The sequence below is a fragment of the Hypoxylon fragiforme genome (assembly GCF_022984875.1).
Source record: "Hypoxylon fragiforme strain CBS 206.31 chromosome Unknown GGS25scaffold_7, whole genome shotgun sequence".
NCBI classification, from domain to species: domain Eukaryota; kingdom Fungi; phylum Ascomycota; class Sordariomycetes; order Xylariales; family Hypoxylaceae; genus Hypoxylon; species Hypoxylon fragiforme.
Genome location: NW_026054762.1, coordinates 982848 through 1005019, shown reverse-complemented (window position 1 = coordinate 1005019; position 22172 = coordinate 982848). Strand labels below are relative to the sequence as shown.

The 22172-nt window shown below is 43.2% G+C and overlaps 3 protein-coding genes across 3 annotated transcripts; 2 read left to right on the top strand and 1 right to left on the bottom strand.

Moving 5' to 3' along the window:
- Nucleotides 1-4414: 4414 nt before the first annotated feature.
- Nucleotides 4415-6311, top strand: GGS25DRAFT_361084 (uncharacterized protein). The gene is made up of 2 exons (XM_049258133.1): nt 4415-5283; nt 5359-6311. Exons 1-2 carry the CDS (start codon nt 4619-4621, stop codon nt 6044-6046), a joined length of 1353 nt encoding a protein of 450 aa, XP_049114557.1. The 5' UTR covers nt 4415-4618; the 3' UTR covers nt 6047-6311.
- Nucleotides 6312-10502: 4191 nt separating this feature from the next.
- On the top strand, nt 10503-12894 carry GGS25DRAFT_498498 (FAD/NAD(P)-binding domain-containing protein). The gene is made up of 3 exons (XM_049261706.1): nt 10503-11267; nt 11396-12220; nt 12356-12894. The coding sequence occupies exons 1-3, from the start codon at nt 11051-11053 to the stop codon at nt 12508-12510; spliced, it is 1197 nt and encodes a 398-aa protein (XP_049114556.1). The 5' UTR covers nt 10503-11050; the 3' UTR covers nt 12511-12894.
- Nucleotides 12895-19395: 6501 nt separating this feature from the next.
- GGS25DRAFT_498495 (uncharacterized protein) lies at nt 19396-21961 on the bottom strand. Its single transcript, XM_049261705.1, has 3 exons — nt 21660-21961; nt 21141-21587; nt 19396-21084 (listed from the first exon to the last, which is right to left on the bottom strand). Exons 1-3 carry the CDS (start codon nt 21711-21713, stop codon nt 19927-19929), a joined length of 1659 nt encoding a protein of 552 aa, XP_049114555.1. The 5' UTR covers nt 21714-21961; the 3' UTR covers nt 19396-19926.
- Between the last annotated feature and the right edge of the window lie 211 nt (nt 21962-22172).

Below are 22172 nucleotides of genomic sequence, written 5' to 3'. Positions count from 1 at the left end.
TGTTAACCTAGATGCTGATGATACGCTGGCATGTATTGAGAAAACAAAGAACCTAAACTGCCTTAAACCTGTCTTGAATTATACGATAATGCTTTTTATCCTACTTCAATAACCGACCTATGAGCCCAAGCGTGCACGCAAGAAGGCAGATTTCTATCCTGTTGCTCAAAATGTATAGCTGTCAAAAGCCTATGCTCTGTACGCTTCCCACATACCTCAACCATCAATTGCAAACCTCGAATAGCTCATATATGAAACGAACCACGAGGGACGTAAGTACTAATATAATCTAGAACTTCATGCGTAGTACCAAACATGCCAGACAAGAATTTTCAGCACGTACAGCCAGGGGTTTAATGCGAAAAGAAAGATGTGAAAGGCCAAGTTGATGGAAAAGCCTGCAATCTCGAACAAGACGTCAGTGATATCTTGCCAAAATGTCCAGACGAGGAAGAAGATGACCGCAAGAATCCAGATACACAGGAATTGAAATGCGGGAATGATGAGGCCAAATGTTTGTTGTATATCGTCCATGTTTGTGTTGGTTTTACGGCTGGCAGGTATATAATATATATATAAATATATATGTGCATGGGGGGGTATTTTGAGATGCAAAATAGTATATTACTAGCAGAGATTTTATACCAGCATTCCATACTACTAATGCTAGGTATTGGCACGCGCTCGAGTATCATTGTTGTATATGGGCATTGTTCACATATGACACTTCGTTTGTTATAATTAAGTAGATTCTTTCTTCGGTCCTGTACTTAATCAGGGGCACGTCGCCTTTCTCTCTTTGCTAGGATTAATTGAGACCAAGACTCGCTTTCTTTGATTATACAAAATGCGATTGATCGTAATGAAAAATAGAAAAATAGAAAAATAGAAAAATAGAAAAATAGAAAAATAGGGTGGTGGTTCAAATGCTGGTATCTGGGTGGTTACATACATCATTGATTGTGCATGGCATAGGTACATTACTAGGTAGTACCTAGGTCCTAGGATAGTTCGAGGTGGCTACATGCATTATGTATTGTACCTAGGTAGGTACCTACCTAGTAGCCAGCTGAGTGTCCAGATGTCGTGCATCATGCATAGGGCTGATAGCTGAAGTGGGGGTGGAGGGGCTAATGTCATAATGGCCGCCCGCCATGGCCGCCGTTAGTCTACTAGCTCTAGCGCCATCTACGTCAAAGCTTAGTGTGCCCCATAGCGCGTTTGTATCATAGTTGCCAGGGCATCCTTCCGAGAACAAGCTCGTACCTGGCAAATTTTAGGAAAACATATGTACGACATACCTAGTAGTAGTACGACACGGCGGGGGGACACGTGCTCCTTCCCCTCTCCCCCCCCAAAAAAAAAGGAAAAGGGAAAGGGGTTTGTTTGTTTCTGATCCCTTTCTTCCTTTATATTAAATCTCTCCGCAACACTGAATGCTGGCCCTCTTCGTATTTATCACTCATCAAATCTATCACATTCGGCCTGTCTCCGTAGTCCCTACATACGCGCTTGAATCTTCTATGGATTCCTGGTATCCACCTACACTTCTGAAATTATCATATACATACCTATATTACAACTTGGTAACTGTATCCTTTCTATACGGCGTCCGGGTTACCGTTTGCTGTGGGAACAATGCGAGACTCTTGCAATACTCACCTCCTTGTACCTACCTAGCTGGCCGATGTCAATAAGTTAGAAATCAAAATATGAAACAGATTCACCCTAGTAGGTAGTGCTAGGAGAAAAGCTTCTAGTAACCCTCCCCCTTAGTTAAATCTCGAGATCCCCGTGGCTTCAATCCTACCTAGGTAGCCATCGTTACATAGTACAATGGACCTCGAGAGGGTTGGAACTCATGTAGGCAGTAAGACTGTTCCGCGGTGGCTCCTATCAAGCTCATGCGGTCAAACAACGTTAGGGTCTTTCCTCTTTCCTCCGTGAGAGGGATCTTTTGGCAAGGCGAGCCTGACCACCGAATAATTCGACATGGCCTACGGTACTCTCAATACAACAGGCGGATCGTATACCGTGGGTAATGATCAACCCCACGATGTAGTCGCCTCTTCTTGGCGGGTGTTGAATATATACTACTAGGTAGTCTCAATGGAGGGTACAGATCTGACGCGCATACGATCTTTCAAATATGGGATTGTCCGACTTTCTTTACTGGGAAATGAGCAGGAGTGTTCTGGAACATCAATCAATCTCTTCGTTTCGACCATCTCTATAAGTGCTTGAAAGCCTGCAGTGGTGCAACAATTGGCTGTCAAAGCCTGTGCAGAAAGGCAGGATTGAGACTTCTAAGTTCGAGGACAGGATCTATGGTATATCACCGAGAAGGACGCTCGAGAGGTGCCTCAAAGTGCCTAGCCTATTCTCGACTCTAAGCAGCTGCTCTTTGATCACTGTTGGATAGTTATAAGGTACTCCACAGTCGACTTTGAAACTCGAACCCTGCCTCGACCCAGCTGCTGCCAGTGTTCTTATTCTAGCACCCATCATTCCATACCTAGTATCCTGAAGCTCACTTCTACCATAACAAGTCCATTGCTTATTTCATAGGTGCTTTACCCAACCCGAGTACCTGCATCTGCTACAAGACCTTCGCTACGATTTCTCGACTTAGGTCGTCCCGATAATTCATTCGCAGACTTGATCGTCTAGTATATCGTCATTCTTTTTCGACTCCTAGTAAGTCCTCTCACCCCTTCTGGCAAATTAATCCGATAAGCAAATGTGGCTTGTATAAGCTGTCGCTTCGAGATGTAGAACCACATCGACGCGTCGAGGCATTGTGTCTTCTCGAATGGCATGCGAATAAAGGCATCCCACGCATAAGAAGAATATTGACTAATATGTCTGTGGATAGCTCATTTGCTCTCGCGGCTAAAGCTCAATCCAAGATTGAAAGATTTGCATCACTAATCGCTTCGTTCACCAAGCTTAGGACAACAATTCCCTTCCGTTGTCGGTAAGCCTGTGACCACAATAGCTAGCAAGGTATAAAGACTAATATCTGCCGATGAATAGTCATAATGAATGACTATCAATCGAACATGGATCCTATGATACAAAATCAGGCAGCAGGATTCGATATGAACCACACCATGAATCCGATGGGCATGGTGGGCGAGTGGAACGGGACGGGAGAACTAGTCTGGAACAACATGGACATAGATGAAGACTACTATTGGGGCTCGCAACAACCCAATTCCCCAAACCGCCATTACCGCTATGTCTCATTAAACACGGCAGCAGACGCGGCCTCATATCTAATGCCCACCGAGCCTCTGTTTGGCGAGAGCTGGGGGATGGTACCAGCTACATCGACAGGAGAACAGAACCGCACAAATCTAGAATACTCCTCTTTAGCTGGAGCCGGAGGAGCGAAGGATAATGGACGAGTTAATGGACGAGTTAATGGACGAGTTAATGGACGAGTTAATGGACGAGTTAATGGACGAGTTAATGGACGAGTTAATGGACGAGTTAATGGACGAGTTAATGGACGAGTTAATGGACGAGTTCGTGGTGAGTCATGCTTCAGCCTGCCCAGTACTTCCCTACCTCACTGCCTACCCGATGATTAATAGCTCCGCCTCATAACGGGCAGTAGTCATTTCCGCCTAAAAATACTACATAGCAGAATTTACTGATATATAAGACGCAGGCCTTCAAAAGTCGGGTTCGAGGTCAGGTCAAGAAAGCCCAAAGGATGACAATTGGTCTTATGCTATGGAAGTATGGCCAGCTTTTGATGAACCAGGTACGTTGATTTGATTTCCCTTTATTTGTTTTATATTTCCAGTTATGGATTAGTTTCAATATTTCTATTTATTTATTTGATTCTTTGATTTTCCTCTACATTCCAAAAACAGCTCGAACACCCCCAATTCAACCCCTACGAGCCTTATAACACGCTCCATACATGTACATGTACCCTAAATCCCTGCAACTGTGGAGCAAAGCTACCTAGGCACCCATGTCATTGTGGACGCTTTCCCCGATTTGGCCAAAACGAGGCCAGCTTCTATCGAGGCTAGGCTTTATCTGTCCAGATTCTGTCGGCGCTAGACTTGATATGGCCAAATCAAGGCAAAGCAACCCCAGCACTCTAACTGTCTATGTATTACCGTTGATCAGATCAGAAATGTGGGCCGTGGGTGATCTACGCTACCCCGCTTCCCCACGTTCTAGCATTTAAAGCGGTACCGTTCAAATGTTTGACATTAAATACTTTACATATTTCATAATTGTGCATTGTGGTACATTTCATATTTTTTCAGCTCGCGTCTTCCCTCAGCCTCACCTTGAAGCTGTACACTCACTCACTCACGTTCATTGACATTGACCTTAACAATCATTTTCATTCACTTTGTGAATGATCCAACTCATATTCAATCCTTACCTTTAACTAATTGCCTTTTGTTCCCATACCCAATTAGGTTCTCGAGACGTCTACTACCACGACTACTCCATCAAGGAGAATTTGAGACAAAAAGAGATCAACTTTCAATATAAGGTGACGACTTCGACTGAGGAAGGAACTTATTGCCGCCAATATATATTGGACCGGGCCGATCGATTCAACGACAAGAAACGCCTTCGATTTATGCAGACATTCAGCAACAGTCGGTGGTATAACAAGTCGCTTGACAATTACACGTTCACGATGAGCATCGCTCATCAGGAAAGCGACGCTGTCGCGCCCAGCAATTACCCTATGACCCATGGTCCCCAGCTGGCCACTCAACCCGCCGTCCTTCACCCCGCCGGCATGAATCCTACAGGCATGTTACCTGCCACCGCTTTCCCAGTCAACCAAGGAAATGAGCACCATGGCTTTTATGCAAATATGCCAGCCAATGCAGGGTCCGCTGCGGCTAATATGGGTTTTGCCCCGCTGACCCCTCCCCCGGACAACCTTTTTGTTCCAGAGCAGGTCAATCTTCACCAAGTCGACCTCGAGGAGGATGACTCCGAGGACGATGACTCCGAGGACGATGACCCCGAGGACGATAACCCCGAGGACGATAATCCCGAGGACGATGACCCCGAGGACGATAACCCCGAGGACGATTGCCCCGAGGACGACGACCCCCAAGAGCACAACCCCCCAGAGCACAAACCCCAAGATGGCGACCAGTCGAATACCATTATGCCTCCTATTGTGAGGCCCAATCGCACAGTCACAAGAAACGATGAAGGCCAGATTTGTTGCATCCGGGAGAACTGCGAAGAAGGCAACCCAATTTTTAAACGCAAGTGCGAGTGGTCGTAAGTTCATACCATTCCTTGTAAAAGGAAACAGCAATTAACGAATCGCACTAACCCTTCTTCTATTCTTTCTAGGAAACATATGGATAAGCACGAGCGTCCATATACATGCATCGTAAACATGTGTCCCAAGCAGCAAGCTGGATTTACGTACACTGGCGGTCTGAGACGACACTACAAAGAAGTGCACCGTTTTCAGGATAAAAAGGACATTAAGAATGATAAAGAGAAACCGAAAACTTTTACCTGTCCCCATCCTAGTTGCGTTCGCCATTCTCAAGAAAGAGGATTCATGCGGCAGGAAAACCTCAGTGAGCATGTCCGCCGCGTGCATACCGGCGTTGTGCCAAATAACCAAGCCGATGCTCAACAAGCCGGAGCGCGACCTGCTGAAGCGCAACCAGCAGAGACGCAGCCAGCAGAGGCGCAGCCAGCAGAGGCGCAGCCAGCACAAGCGCAGCCAGCCAGAGCACAGCGAGGCAAAGCGTCGCGAGCTAGAGCAACGCGAGCCAGAGCTCCAGCAAAGGTTGCTGGCCAGAAGCGGAAGGCGGAAGGCGATCTCCGCGAGGAGAATAAACGCCTGGTGACAGAGATTAAGAGCCTTCGCGAGAAGGTTACTGGATTGCAAGCCGAACTTCGAAACCGCTCGGCTTATCAACATCAGCCAGCCGGACAGATTGGGTCTGGTCAGACGGTTCAGCCTAGTCAGGAGCTACAGGCTCCTTCCAACATTGAGGCGGTTCGAGGGAGTTCCCAAGCCTAGGGTGCTTCGGGAATCAACTCTCACTCGGACTATCCTATCCCGAGCCTTGGAGGTTCTCGCTTTGATCTCAACGCTCCTACAACTGCTCCGCAGTTTTCCGCAGCCCAGGGCTACCCTGATTTGAACTTCAACCCTCAGCTGCAAAATGCTGGCGCGGCTCCAACCGCTTCGTATTTCAACCACGACCGAACTTACCAGGCACCGGGGATTCGAAATGCCGAAGCCCCTTCCAACACTGAACAGCGTCAGCAGTATCCCGCCGATCGAGGGTTTTCGGATATTGACTTCGACCTAAACAACATCGACCCAGCGCTTAGAGATACGCAAGATTCTTCGAATGATGACGCGGCTCTTGACGTTTCCGCGCTCGATGATATCCAGGGACTATCTTCCCCCCAGCAGAACTTTTCTGCGCCGGAGCCCCAGAGTGCTCCTACTACTACCGCAGCCCACGATATCCAGGCAACCTCTTTCCCCCAGCAGAACATTTCTGCGCCGGAGCTCCAGAGTGCTCCCACTATTAACGCGACTCATGATACCCAGGCAACATCTTTCCCCCAACCTACTTCAGTCGTTTCGGAGCTCCAGAATGCTTCCGGTAGTAACGCGGCTCGACAACACTCTACATTTCTCGATCTCCCGACCTCTTCCTTCCCCAGCCTCTCTTCTTGGCAACAGTGATTTCTCGTTGTTTTTCTTCTCCTTTCTATCTCATGATACCCCGCATGGTGATTAGGTGTTTGGTGGCCCCTGTGTTTTTGAGATTTGGGGATATGGACGACCACGCTTTGATATGAAAGAGAGTTTGGCAACGATAGGACGATAGTTGGGGGTTTTTCGGATCGGATCGGATCGACATTGATATTGCATTGCATTTCTTGAGGTCGACAACATTTGTTTCCGGCATCTTGTTTCTCATGAAGGAGAAGACACGAATAATGACGATCGATTTGGTGAACGGTACGATATGATAAGGGTCCTGGGTTTTCGATACGAGTTCCGGAAATCCTGGTACATGGGATGATACACATTGATGTGTTGTCCGAAGGTTGTGTTTTTTTCATCCTCTCGAGAAGGGATGATCGACGATGATGATGGATGGAAGGAGGTCTGGTTTTTTTCCCGACAGCAACTCGTGTGCTCAGGGTAAACTCCTATGACGATGATTGACAATGGGTCTTTGGGGCCTAGGTATATTTGGACTGGGGATGTCTTGTGTTGTCCAAAGAACGATGAAGGGTACATGATGCTCTTGTGCATCATCTCCTCGATGATGATGGATCCACGGATGGATGGATGGATTTTTCGATTGTTTTACTATTCCACGATGAGTTTATCTGGTTCTCGATGGCCTTACGCTTGGACAAAGGACACGTTTAGGAGACGTGTGCTTTTTTTCTTTTTGTCCAGGTGTCTAGGCGGAAGCTTCTTTCCCCAAAGCAGCAGTGGGGGGTGTTGCTGCTGCTGCTTAGGGCGGGGGGAGGAAGGCTTTCCATCGAGATACTTAGATAGACGGGAGAGATCGTGTTGACTTTCTGATGTATCTCTATAGGACGAGTAACGTCATTGATCAGGAAAAAAACTGAACTGCCAGTAATTGAGATATTTTTATGGCAAAACCAAAGGACTGAAGAAGTGAGTGACTGGAGGACTGACCTGGTGAGTGGAACTGCTTGCTACTGTGTTATGTGTGCTGTGTTTGATATGCGTGTTACGTTTGCCTAACGCGCATGTCTTGCCCCAGTTCCCCGGGGATAATAACATATACCAGGCATGCTTGCGTAGGCAGCACACTGTAACACTATAGCACCATAACACTGTACCTAGCTATTAACGTAGCTGTAGCTGTAGCTGTAGAGACGGTGATATACATATTATATTATCGTCGTCGGCCTGAGTGAGGTAGGAAGACATGGGTTACTTACTATCGTTGATCGTCGCCCTGAGGAGACCTGAGGCTGGAAGGGTGACAGGTTGCCTGGTGGCCTGGCGTTGGATATCTTGCTCATTACTGCTGTATTTATCGCGTAGGGTGCGTTTATCTCTCTCTCTCTCTCTCTTAGGTGCGCATGTAAATTTAACTACCTAACCTAGATTACCGTAGGCGGCGCGTGGATGCCCTGCGCACGAAGGTGGGCTGGCTTATCTAGGTACTTACTTGTGTGTGTGCCTGCTGGCCTGGTATATCTGGTCGTATAGTGTGAATGGGGAGGGAAGTGTGTATGGTGTGTGTGTGTGTGTGTATATGTGTATTTACTGGCAACCTGGACGGACACACCTTGATGGCGGGAGCGTTGCGGGTTTTGACTGTGCGCGTGCGTGCGTGCGTGACTGTTGTTAGTGCTGTTACTAGAGTTATTATCACAGTTACTGCTGTTGTTGTTGTCACTGTTACTGTTACTATACTGCTAGTTCTACCGTGTTGCTGTTACTATGGATGGCTGCTGCTTTGACTGTTATGGTTGTTGTGGTTATGGCGTGGATATACAGTACATACATACATACACCTTGTGAAGAGATCGTGCGTGTACGCTGTATTGGATATCTAGGTATCTACCAGCCTGTCTACACACCTACGCAAGGGACGTGTCTAAATCGTGAGTTGATGTATGTAGGTCAGGCGGGTAGATTGGGCTTTGGCAATTACGGCGTGATACCATAGGGAATGGGATGAGATGGGATGAGTTATTCCCTCTCGTCGCACTTGTTACTGGCGCGAGGCGCGGGTATGTTTAGACAGAGCAGTGTATCTAGCTAGTTATGCTATCCCAGCTCGAGATCATGTGTATATTAGAAGGGCACTGTCTAGAACGGTGCGGCAAAGCTTGAAAGACTTGTCCGCGTGCGTCATGCGTTGGGTGCTATGGCACCTGATGTATTGTACAAATGCAGATTTTTAGATGGTCTTGTATTACATATCTGTGCTTCTATGTATGCTTCTATATAGGTAGGTGTCTATGTAGGCAGGGCTGGGGAGAGGAGAACTACATAATGAAGTTGTTTTTATCGTTGCTGACTCATCGGTGTCCAGATAACTACCTGCTTATGATAGCTTTATATATACACAGGTATGTGACTGAAAGCACCTGTGTAGGTATGAATGTGGTACAAGCGGACACCCGGGACGGAAGGATTGCAGTCTCGCGGCCTGTCGTGGGCTAGGAGGATGTATTTATCTATTTAGAATATGGCCTTGACTGCTGACATAAGACATCGCAGTCACTATTATACTACATCTTCGCGATGTCCTCCAGGTGTTTGTTCACAATTGATGTTGTTTTCGGTATCTACGTGACACAGCGTCGTTACTACTACACATTTTTGTAGTACTGGGCACTACATATTGACATAAACATAGATAGTACCTAACTACCTGGGTGCCTACATGATGAGGGACATGTAGAATACACATGCTGTGAGGCGCAGGCGTGTATGCAGGTTGTACATGTAGTACTCAGGCCTTGAGCGTACATGCTATCGCGCAATTCGACCCTCGCTATGAGGTCTTTTTTTTTTTTTCTTTTTTTACTACCTTTGTTACCTGCCTCTCTTAGACGCGGTAAAGACAAAAGGAATGGGTTTGGTGACCGAGGCAAAGGCCTGGGCTTTAAGCTAGGAAATCCTACTGACCCGCAATGGTTAACTGAGGCATCTTTCCTTCTTCTTCAGCTTTCAATATCCTTTCTGTCTTCTTCAGCTTTTAATATGTACTTCAGCCACCACTGGAATTATATTATATGTTACCTATCAGTTATCAGTTGATCGCCGTCAGCAGCAACAGGTCTCGGATAGCGGCTGCTGTCAGAGTTAGAGCGCGCTGGGAGGGTTCAGATCATTTTAATAGTGGAAGAAGCTAATATATTTTTAGCGGGACGTGCCAAGCCGGGTGGCTCCTCTAGCTTCTAGTAGCTTAGCTAGCTCCTTAGCTATTCGCCCTATTCAGGTACAGGCTACAGCTAGCCCCCCTATTATGTATTGTACGTGCATTAGGTGCATTAGGTAGATTAGATGAGAGATCCTTACAGAGGGCTCGGCTAATGTTAGTGTTAATCATTACAATGCTTTCTACCTAGTAGGTACCTACTTTCTAGGTACTATGTACTACTAATTTAGTACTTAGTAGTTACATAACATGTCAAAAAAAAAAAAAACAACAACAAATATATTACCAACAAGTACAAGAACAAGAATAAATACAAAAACAAAAAAAAAGAAAACCGACATACATACTTTACGAATCGGAATGGTCTTCCGGCCCAAAGCACGGTTCTCCAAAACCGTAGTCCTTACGTCGTTGTATCCGAAGTGGGATATCAAAGCAACCCAACGATGCATGGAACCGGGTATGTAGCGGTAATCTGTTTCTTCCACCTTACGAGCAGCCAAGCGTCCATTTGCGGCCATATATTGCGTTTAAATGGCCAGCTCAAGGAAGCAACTTTTACATAGTTAGTAGTTATGTACTTTTCATGTCCAACTACTACATGTAGGTATCTAATACGTACACTTCTCAGACCCATGATCACTAGCCTACATGCAGGCTAGACCCTTCAAATCCAGCTGCTATTCTATGTATACAACTATACATACCTACACTGTGCTACACAGTTCCCACATCTCGCAAAGAAGCGGCACCTACGATGTCGTGATCTGCCAAGTGACCTACTAGGTAGTATTCTGTCTCTTGTCCTGCCATCGCAGGAATATGCGTGCCAGGGATCATATGTCAGGGGAGAACACGCTCGCTCGCTCATCGAATCCCGGAACCTGTTTTCGTATAGTATGTGCATAGTAGTGTAGGTCGAGCATAATAATAACAAAGGAAAAGGAAGTGTAGGCAGTCTAGTACGTAAGTATATAAGATCACTGCTTCCATTTTTCCACTTCACTTCCCCAATCCTTGAACTTGATTCTCTCGTTTCCATTCCCAAGCTCATAGTTATATAGGTAGCCAGGCTAGGTTTCAAGGCAAGACACATAGGTGCCTACTACCCGGTCAACATCATGAAAGGCTTCACTTCCATCCTATCCCTCGCTAGCGCCGTGATCGGTGTCGCCTGCGCCGAGCCAATCTACGATGCCATCATCATAGGCGGCGGTCCCTCGGGACTAAGTGCTTTGAGTGGTCTGGCGCGCGTGCGTAGAAACGCCCTCTTGATCGACTCGGGAGAGTATCGCAACAATCCCACGCGACATATGCACGACGTCATCGGTTTCGACGGTTAGTTCTCCCCTCCCTCACATTCTCCCTTACCTTCCCCTTAGCTACATAGGCTATCATCCTATTTTACATCTACCACCTACATGTCCTACCCACCCCCCACTAACACATATATCCCCCCCTCCCAGGTGTCACACCCGCCTACTACCGCTGGGCCGCGCGCTCGCAAATATCGCACTACCCCACCGCCTCCGCCATCAACGGCACCGTCACCAGCGTCGACGCCCTCAACAACAACACCCTCTTCACCGCGCACACCACCTTCCCCAACGGCACCTCGGCCCCCCTCTCGGCCCGCAAGCTCGTCCTCGCCACCGGCCTGCGCGACCTCATCCCCTCCACCCCCGGGCTGCTCGAGAACTGGGGCAAGGGCATCTTCTGGTGCCCCTGGTGCGACGGCCACGAGCACGCCGACCAGTCCCTCGGCCTGCTCGTGCCGCTCGAGGAGGCCGCGAGCTCGGCGCGCGAGATCGCCACGCTGAACAAGGACGTCATCGCCTTCGTCAACGGCACCGACACCCCCGCCGCCCGCGACGCCGCCGAGCGCAGCTTCCCCGAGTGGGAGCGCTACCTCGCGATCAACAACGTGCGCGTGGAGAACCGCACGATCGCGCGCATCAGCCGGCTCCGCGACGGCGCCGCGCACCCCGCCGACCCGAGCCTGCCGACCGCGCCGGAGCTCGACCTGTTCCGCGTCGACTTTGCCGAGGGCGAGGGCGGGGCGCCGGTCGAGCGCGCGGCCTTCTTCGCGAGCTTCCCCGACGCGCAGAAGTCGGACGTGGGCGAGCGCATGGGCGTCCAGCTGTGGGGGGGACGGCTGGCGGCGGACGGGACGAGGGGGCTCGCGACGAATGTCCCGGGCGTGTACGCGGTGGGCGACGCAAACTCGGATAATGTGACGAATGTCCCGCACGCGCTGTTCAGCGGGAAGAGGACGGCGGTGTACTTGCATGGTGGGTTTGCGTGGCTTCTTTTCCTTGTTTTTTTTTTCTGTGTTTGTGGTTGTGGTTGTGGTTGTTGCGCGGGACTTGAGCTGTGATGTTATACATTCTGTGCAATAATAGTGCTAACCTCGATATCACACACAGTCCAACTCGCCCGCGAAGAAGCCCAGCGCCAGTTAGCCGCCAACAGCACCGACACCGACACCGCCGCCGTCGCCAAGCGCGCGCTCGATCTACGCTCCGTCTGGGAGGAGATGAACCCGCGCGATATCCTGTATGCTGGGGAGTTCGACCAGTAGGGTAGGGTACCTTACACCTATAATACACTATGTGAGGGATAATGAGGGAAGAGATATCTTAATTATCTATCTATCTATCTAGGAAGGTGGCCAGACTTGGGTATGTGTATAAGTCAGGTGGAAGGAAGTGTTGTCTAATGAATGCATGTCACGATGCTTAGGTAGGTAGGTACTATTGAGGGGTATGTGTAGGTATCTATCTATCTACATGGCTTTGGTTCTTGTATATATATATAATAGGTATATATGTAATGCAAGCTAGGAACCCCCAAAAAATGAAGGGATGGGAAATGCGGGAAGTTTGGGGGGGAAAGAGGTAGGTAATTAATACAGAATCATGGAACTTACGCTGCACTATCTATCTATCTATCTATCTATCTATCTATCCATCTATCTATCTCACTTACACCAGTTCGTCGGGTGACATGGCAAAGTTGTACATAGGTCAGCGTTATTTGTAGTTTACGTACGGCTTTGAGGTTCATCGTTACGGTCACTGTTGTAACCTAGATGACTAACTAACTAACCAACCACACAACCAACTATCTACGAATGCTTACCTAGTAGTTAGGTACCTACCTACTCGCCTAGTCACTAACTAGGTAGTATTATGTACCGTATATTTTCGGCATTATGGTCCTCTTGTTGGCTCCACTTATTAATGCGCTTTACCTAATTAGGGTGATTTACCCCAAGGTTTATTCAACTACACCTCATTTCGGAGGGATTCTTATCCGATTCATACAATATTAGCACGCAATGTCACGTGTCACCACGTGATACCTGCTCTTTAATATCTATGTTTAGCTGTTATTTCTTAATAGATATATGGATATTTAAAGCTTTTTACTTAATGCGTAATACTTTAAACTTATCTTTATTGAAAAAACACAAAAGTAAGATAGGTAGAATTATGATCACGTGGATTTTGATAACACTAGTACTAGAGCCTCAGCACTGAACTAACCAATTTAGGCAAGGCGTACAGATAAGTGGAGCTAACAAGAGGACCATAATGCCGAAAATATACGGTACCTACGTATGTATGTAGAGTTATATCCATCAGATACATACATACCTAACTTTATAAAGCGTTCTTGTTTCGTTTCAAGTTTCTATCCCACTTAATACCTATGTAAAGGTAAAGGTACAACTGCTCAAGTAACAGATACTAGAAACTCAAGTACTAATTAGTAAAACTTTACTAAGGAGGGACGAGTTAAATGTAAAGTTTTACTTAATAAAATCGTGTAGTGGAGCCGTGCCTATGAGTGAAAATTTCAAGCTCGGACTCTGTTTCCCGCAGAAACTGATAAGATAAGGAGCTGAGCCTCCACAGCCTCAATTCAGCCACTTTCTATTTAATTCCATTGATAAGATAAGCTCAGCCTCCACAGCCTTAAATCAGCCACTTTCCATTCAATTCCATCCATTCAGTTCCATTCTTAATAATCAAAGCTGACTAATCCAATCCATCTTTTCTAATTCTTCCATTCCAACTTCTTCTTTTCAACTTTTTTCCATTCAATCCATTTAATCCATTTGATCCATTTGATCCATTTGATCCATTTGATCCATTTAATCCATCTTATTAATCATCTTCAACACCACTACCTAAATCAAATACTTCAAGAAATATTTGAAATAATTGATTTACATGGTGGTGTTGAAGGTGGTGTGGAAGGTGGTTTGCTGGATTTGGGGGCTGAAAAGCGATGCACCCAATCAATCAATCAACAGCTTGAAAAGTTGGCTCCAAACGTTTCACTTTTTACTAGCGGCTCAATAGGTCCAGATTTGAGCCAACAGGATGGCTTCAATTTCAATAGGCTTACTAGCGCTTAGTTTGCCTGACTGTTTGCCTTGGATGGTTGGGGTACGTACTGATGGAGCGTGCTCTAGACCGGTCTATATAAGGGCTCTCAACCCCCAAGCTGTTGTAATCCTTTTCTTCCTCCTTTCAACCACTTTTCAGGTTTCAAGGGCTTTCAAGAGCTTTTCAAGAGCTTTTCAAGAGCTTTTCAAGAGCCACACAGCCCCAACCCAGTTGATCTATTCAATTAATGGCTGATACACCCATTCCGAGGCGGGTCGGCCGGCCCCGGAATGCTGCGCTGCCGCCGCCGCTGCCGTGACCTGCTCCAGGAGAGCTTTCGGAGCTTCCTGGAGGGTTTATCCCTGACGCTAACATGTACCATCAGCCGTAAATCCCCCCTGGGGCAGTCCCATCGCCGCAAGCGGTTCCCAAATACAGCCGGCCTCCGACAACCGGCTTTCCTCCGAACCTCCCTCCCATACTCCGATAAATCCCCCCAATCCGACAATTTCTCCCCATCCGGCCGAGCCGATTCCAGCCCTAATACCAGTAAGTCCCGGCGCATGGGTTGATCTAGGCTTAGTAGATGGGGCCACTTGGTACTCTCAACAATATCATGTGGCCTGGAGGTATGTATAATTTACTCTTTTCACGTGTGAGTCCGGTCCGTCCATTACGCCGGTATTCCGACCGTCACGTGAGTACCACGTAATCCATGCCAAAGGATCCCGTCGTCACTCGCGTGAGTATTATGTAATCGGTGTCTGATGTGAAAGGAACTTACCGTCACGTGATTGTTATGTAACTATTGCCTTACGTGAAAGAAAGTGCCCACCCAAACTGGCCAATGCCTGGCTTTTAATTGGGTTAAACCATTGGGTGATTTAAACCTGTTTTTCTTCTTTTCGAGCGGAGCGAGCAGCACTCCGCAGGAGCCGCCGGAGGCATGATTAAATGTTTACTGTTTAAATAAGATAAAAACAAAAAATAAGAGTCTTGCTATCCGCACCTCATAAAATTGCTATCGGGGCTTATCCGCATCCTAATACATCTGCGCAAGTTTTTTTACACTAGTGTCACATTAGTATATATTAGTATGCATTAGTCTGGAAAGGCGGTAAGACTAGCGCGCCCCACTTTCATTATACACTTAATCAATTAATTTATTTATAAAGTTTTATTTAATATATTGCGATAATTGTTATAATAGTAATTAATATTTATTTATTTAATTTATTTTTTTCGTTTTTTTATATAATTTTTTATAATTTATTTATTATACGAGGTTTTATATTATTATTTTTTTTTTTTATTTGTGTGTTTATTTAATTAAAATGGTAAGTTTTAACTTATTTTTTAAGTTAAAGGGGCGTTTTTATTAACGGCTTTAAATTAATTATAATATTATTATTATAATTATAAAAAGTGGTGTTAAAGTAATAATATTTATAAAGTTAAATTATTAAAAATTATTACCATGTTTTTATTATAAAAGTTAACGTTATATATTATTATTTATAAGGTGATTATTTTAAGTTTAATTTAATTATTTAAGTTATAATTTTTATATAATTTATAATACTTATATATTTTATAATAATTATATTAATGTAAAAGTGTTTTTATTAAATAAGTTATAATTTTAAGGTTTATCACGTGTATTAATAATTAAATAAAGGTTTAAAATATATAAGTAAAAATATTTTTTTATTAGATTTTATTTTAATTATTAATATCGGTTAATATTTATTTTTTTAAGGGTTTTTTAAGTTATTAATTTAAGGATTATATTATAAATATACGAAATATCGTATTACTTTTTTATATTATTAATATAAGGTTTTAAATTTTTTTATTTAATTAAAAAATCGAGTATTTTTCGGTATTATATAATAAAAAGGTTAATATAATAATAAGAAATTTAACGAGGTAATTTTTTAAGTTATTCGATTTTTATATATTTTTAATAAAAGCGTTTTACTTATGTATTTTATGTTATATTAAATTTACGTTGTTATTTTATAATTATTTTTTTAATAATTAATCGTATTTTTAAAAGGTTATTACGGTTATAAATAAAGTAAGTTTTTAAGTTTTAATAAATTATTTTAATAAAAAATGTGGTTTTTTAATTATAATTTATATTAATAAATATATAATAAGTTACTTATTTATGTTTAACCTTTATATATTTTTTATTAATATATGTAAAAATTTTTTTTTAATTATGAAATTTATTTTATAAACGTTTTTATGTAATTTTAAATTAATTTTTAATTTAAGTAAATATTATATGTTTTTATAAATTAAATAAATTTATGCGAAAATAAAAAGTGTTAATTAATAATTAATTAAGAATTTTTTAAAGGGCTTTTATAAAGGCATTTAATTATTAAATGTTATTTTTATTATCGTTTAATATATTATTTAAGTCGATTAATTTAAGCGGAAATTTTTAATGTTTTTTAACGTTTAAAACGATATTTTAATTAATATAAAAAACGTATAATTATAATTTAATAAAAAGTATATAAATTTAAAATATATTTTATTTAACGTTATTATAATTAATAATAATTATTTTTAATAAAGAAATTTTAAGTTATATATAAATTTATTTAATATTAGCGATAATTTAATTAAACTTTTTAAAGTATTTATTATTTATAAAGTTATATATAATATTTGTAATTATTTTAATTAAAGTAATTATTATATTTATAAAAAAAGGTATTTTAAACTTATTTATTTTATATGTAATATTAAAAAAAAGTATTAAAGGATATTTTTATTATATGTTAATATAAAATAATTTAAATTATAAGTAATTAATTATACGATTTATTTTAACGGTATTTTTATATATAAAATGTGTAATTTTTTCTTATTTTAATTAACGAATTAATGTTTATATAAAAGTGTAACCGTTTAATTATTACGAATATAATTATTAACGATAATTATAAATATTTTTATTTATAAATTATACGTTAAAAAATTATTTTAAAAAAGTAATAACGATATTATATAAACGTATTTTAAGAAAAAATAAGTTTTTCACGACTTTTTTTATTTTAATAATTAAGTTATAAAGGTAAATAAAAGTAAATAAGTTTTTAATAAAGTTATAATTAATATATTAATTATAATTTTAAGATATTTTAAATAGTTAAAGTTAATTATTTAACTTTAAAAAAATAACATTAGTTTTTTACGTATAATTAATTTTATAAATAATCGATTTACGAATATTATTATTTTTTAAAGGTTAAATTATACTTTTAAAATATGTTAATTTAATAAAAATAAGTTTTTTATTACGATAATATTTTAAGCGTTTTTTAATAATAATAAATTTAATTAATTTAATAAAAGTAAAAAAATTAATCATAAGCTTTTTATAAAACTTATATAAAAATTTAAAAATAAGTTAATAATTTAAAAGTGGGTTTAATAAAAGCGGGGGGTTAAAGGTATTTATTATATTAAACGTTAAAATAATATATAAAAAAAAAAAATTAAATAAGTAAAAATTAATTATAATTTATTAAAGTAATTTATAATAAAAATAATTTTACCGGTTTTAAATTTACCGCTTTTTAACATTAATATAAATTAATGTAAATTAATGTAAACTAATATAAGTTAATATAAATTAATGTATATTAATAAATAAAAAAACTTACGTAAATATATTAAAGTGCGGATAAGCCTCGATAATAATTTTATAAAATACGAATAATAAAACTTAAAAATAAAGTAAAATAATATTTAAAATTAAAATTATGAGTGTTGCTATCCGTACTCCTATTTTTTGCTATCGGGGCTTTATCCGTACTTCTATACATCCCATACATCCCTTAAACCTTAAATCCGGGCCTAATTTAGTGCCCCTAGCGCCCCCAGCTGCCCACATCAATTGAATCCAAATAACTCTCTGAAACATATAGCCACAAACGTGCAACCAAATTCAATTGAAAGAGCATTCAAATACCGATTGATTGATATAGGTCTCGAATTGAGGCGATACTCGGTCGCAAAGTTATTCAAGAAAGTAGGTGGCAGCCCGGGAAGCACGTGACAGCCCTTAGGGCCACACTAAGGGCCCTTAGAGCCCTTAGAGCCCTTAGACCCAAACCTTACTCAACAGTTTCAACCTTGAATAACTTTCCAACCACATGTCGCACCAGGATGCACCCGGATTCAATTGAAAGAGAATTCAATTACCGATTGATTGATGCCAGCTGCAAATTGAGGCGATACGTGGTCGAAGAGTTATGTTGGTATTTGTCTCGACAGCAGTCACGTGACACTCCTTAGCGTGGCCCGAGCGGCTCTAGGGCTCTTAGGCGGCTCTAAGGGCCCTTAGCGTGGCACCAAGAGCTCTTAGTGTGGCTTTAAGGTTAGTCACGTGCCGCCCGGCTTGCCACCTACTTTCTTGAATAACTTTGCGACCGAGTATCGCCTCAATTCGAGACCTATATCAATCAATCGGTATTTGAATGCTCTTTCAATTGAATTTGGTTGCACGTTTGTGGCTATATGTTTCAGAGAGTTATTTGGATTCAATTGATGTGGGCAGCTGGGGGCGCTAGGGGCACTAAATTAGGCCCGGATTTAAAGTTTTAGGGGATGTATAGGAGTGCGAATAAGGCCCTGATAGCAAAAAATAGGAGTACGGATAGCAACACTCAAAATTATTATAAAGCGACGATTTTTCAAATATTAAATTAATAAAGTTTTATTAATTTAAATTGCTTATAATTTACCGGGTATTTTAAGTACATAAAACATGCACTCGGTGTTATGTATTGCCGAGGTAAATAAGTAGGTAGGTATATTGTTAGTTAGTAAAACTTTACTAAGAAGGGACGAGTTAAATGTAAAGTTTTACTTAATAAAATCGTGTAGTAGAGCCGTGCCTATGAGTGAAAATTTCAAGCTCGGACTTTGTTTCCCGCAGAAACTGATAAGATAAGGAGCTGAGTTAGTTAGTAGTAAAGAGAGAGAGAGAGAGAGAGAGACGGATAGCTACCTACCTACCTACCTACCTACTTACGTACACGAGAAAAGAGAAAAGAGAAAAGAGAAAAGAGAAAAGAGAAAAGAGAAAAAGAAAATAATGAACCGTATCATCTCGTTCTTCTCAATTAACTAGGTATATAATACATATGTATGTGTTGCGAAGTGTCGCCTTATGCTGTCAGCCAAGTACAGTTCTAGAAAGCCTTGGGGCAGCAGAACAAATACCTAGGAGAATACATACCTACCTAGGTAGGTAGGAGGATAGGTAGGGCTGTAATATATACAATATTAGACGAGTAAACGCCATGTCACTCACTTACTCATCACAGCCATCACATCCATCAAAGGGGGAAAAAAAAAAGACCACAACAAAAGTGCGAAAATTTTCAGAATGATTCCATACTGTCATGTAATGTACGGTAGTGTTGTATTCCTACACTCATCAAGTTACGTTACCTCCCTTCTAAATAACCCATAGGTAATCCTCATTGCCCCTTTGTTTTTGCCTATCCCTTCTACCCATTCCCTCATTCCCTCCTTCTTCACTCACGCACCACCACCACAGGTATATATATCTAAACCTCAAACACCTCACCAGCCCCATACCCGCCACCCCCTCTCCTCAAATCCACCAAATCGAGCCTCCAACCCTCCCAGTTCTTCAACCCACGCTTAATATCCTTGATCCTCTCCAATCTCCTCTTCCCCTCCTCCTCCTGCGCCCTCCTAAACGCATCCTCGTCAAACTCTAAATCATCGTCGTCGAGCAACAGCCCGTCATCGTCTTTGTCGCCGATGGGGGGCGTGGCGCCGGTGAGGGCGTTGATGCCGCTGGCGAAGAAGTCGCCGAAGCCGCCGCCGGGCTTGCTGTGGTGGCTGAGCTTCCGCGCGGACAGGGGCCCGCCGCCGAGGTCGATGTTGGTGAAGTTGTTGGCGCCGGGGCTGGTGACCTGGAGGTGCTCGTTGTCTTCGGCGCCAGGCTCGAGCTCCTTGCGCCGCTGGTGCCAGATCCCGCGGCGGAGGTCGTAGACCTCGCTTTCGAGGTCGCGGATCTTCTTCTCCATTCGTTGTCGCTCCTCGTTCTCTAGCTCGTCGACCCCGTCATCATCGCCGCCGCCCTCAGCTGCGTCCTTCTTGCGCAGGCGTGTGTTTTCTGCCTCGAGTTTGTCGATCTTGGATTTCGCGTCTTGAGCCTCCTTCTCTGCGCGTTCTTTCTCTTTACGTAGGGCCTGGGACCGGCTGTCGTTTTCCTTGTGCAGAGTACCTAGGGCTGTGACTTTCTTTTCCAGAGCTTCCACCTTCTTCTCCAACTCTGCCTTCTCTTCCTTCAGCTGCTCGGTTTCACGCTCGAGGGTTCGGAGTTTTGTCTCTGCACTTGTCCGTTCGCTGCCTTCTTTGACAGCGCGCTCGGTTGTACGCTCCAGGTTACGCTTGAGGTCACCAAGCTCGCGCTGCGCCTTCATGGCAGCCTGCTCCGCACGCGCCAGCTTCTCTTCCAGAGCCGTGATCTGCTCGCGGTCGGTACCCCCGGCGGAAGCCTGTCGTTCAGCCTGAGCACGCAGGCGCGAGATCTCTAGCTCCATTGTCTCAATAGTGGAGGATTTCGAATCAAGCTGAGCTTGAAGCTCGCCCGGAGGCGAAGCCATGGAGACCGAAGGTGACGATCCATGGCGTTTCGTGGCAGCAGATTGAAGTAGCGAGTTCTGGCGTTGTAAAGCTTCAATCTCAGATTTCTGCGTGGATATTTAGTTAGATCATAACGGTCAAGCAGGAGGTCTCATAATCATACCAGCTTCTCGACTTGGGAATCTGAACCATCTCTATCGGCCTCCCGCAAGTCAGCCAGCTCTTCCTCGGCTTTCTGCCATCGTTTTTCCACGTCAGTGGCCTCCTTAGCAAGTCGCTTGTTCTCCTTCTCCAGATCCTCTATACGCGCTACCTGCTTCCGGTAAATGTCAGGAGCTGTTTCGCCGTCTGGGCTTAGGGGGAACCCGGTGGGTGACATGGCTCCTTGGCGGAAGGAGGAGGAGCGGATTTTCGACTGCTCCGAAAGGGAGGCCGTATTTTGGGTGGTAGGAGAGAGTGGAGGTTCGGTAGGTGCATCTTCAACTGCAGGTTCATCGGCAGCAGTGCTCGCAGCAGCGGACTCGGCCTTGGACTCAGCGGCAGCTGTTTCTTCCTTGTCCTTGTCTTGTTGCTTCCCTTTCTTGGCCATCTGCTTTTTTCTTTGCTCGAGCTATTTCGTTTGACAGTTAGAACTAAATGGATAAACGTTCGCGAGTGTTGATACAAAACAACGGGTTTATACCTTTTTCTTGGCCGCAGCAAGCTTCTCAGCTTTTGCCTTGTCTTCGTCCGCCATGATGAGATCGTTTAGCGGGGTTGGATGAGTTGATTTTGGTGTTCAACGTTCGATGGTAGGTATGTCGCTGTGACAGATGAACAACAACAACAATATATGCTTTGACCAGTTTTAACAATGAGTCCACAGCTTGTAATTCTGTAGGGTAGATACCAAGGAATACCAATGCTTCAGTTTGATGTTACTGGTAAGGACGATGATATGATGCAGATTGCAGGTACCTGCCTAGGTATGTACTTAGGGCCATTAGGTAAGAGGACAGCTAAGAGTCCGGACGAATCGTAAACCTGGAACGGCTTAAACGGTTGAATGCACGGGCCATACATGTGTCCCGATAGGTACTTACATACAAGTACCTTCAAGGTTGTCTTCCACATGCAGACCAGACGGTCCAGTTCTAATGTTAAGGTTAACCACAACATATGCTAAGGTAGGTATTAACCTAGTGACTCCTACTAG

What these genes read in the sequence shown, in the direction of transcription:
- GGS25DRAFT_361084 (XM_049258133.1), top strand. Translation starts at nt 4,619, where the DNA reads ATGCAGACATTCAGCAACAGTCGGTGGTATAACAAGTCGCTTGACAAT. An exon ending in AAACGCAAGTGCGAGTGGTC is followed by an intron (nt 5,284 to 5,358) that starts GTAAGTTCATAC and finishes TATTCTTTCTAG; the next exon opens with GAAACATATGGATAAGCACG.
- GGS25DRAFT_498498 (XM_049261706.1), top strand. Translation starts at nt 11,051, where the DNA reads ATGAAAGGCTTCACTTCCATCCTATCCCTCGCTAGCGCCGTGATCGGT. An exon ending in CGACGTCATCGGTTTCGACG is followed by an intron (nt 11,268 to 11,395) that starts GTTAGTTCTCCC and finishes CCCCCCTCCCAG; the next exon opens with GTGTCACACCCGCCTACTAC. An exon ending in GACGGCGGTGTACTTGCATG is followed by an intron (nt 12,221 to 12,355) that starts GTGGGTTTGCGT and finishes TATCACACACAG; the next exon opens with TCCAACTCGCCCGCGAAGAA.
- GGS25DRAFT_498495 (XM_049261705.1), bottom strand. Translation starts at nt 21,713, where the DNA reads ATGGCGGACGAAGACAAGGCAAAAGCTGAGAAGCTTGCTGCGGCCAAG. An exon ending in TTGCTGCGGCCAAGAAAAAG is followed by an intron (nt 21,588 to 21,659) that starts GTATAAACCCGT and finishes CAAACGAAATAG; the next exon opens with CTCGAGCAAAGAAAAAAGCA. An exon ending in ATTCCCAAGTCGAGAAGCTG is followed by an intron (nt 21,085 to 21,140) that starts GTATGATTATGA and finishes ATATCCACGCAG; the next exon opens with AAATCTGAGATTGAAGCTTT.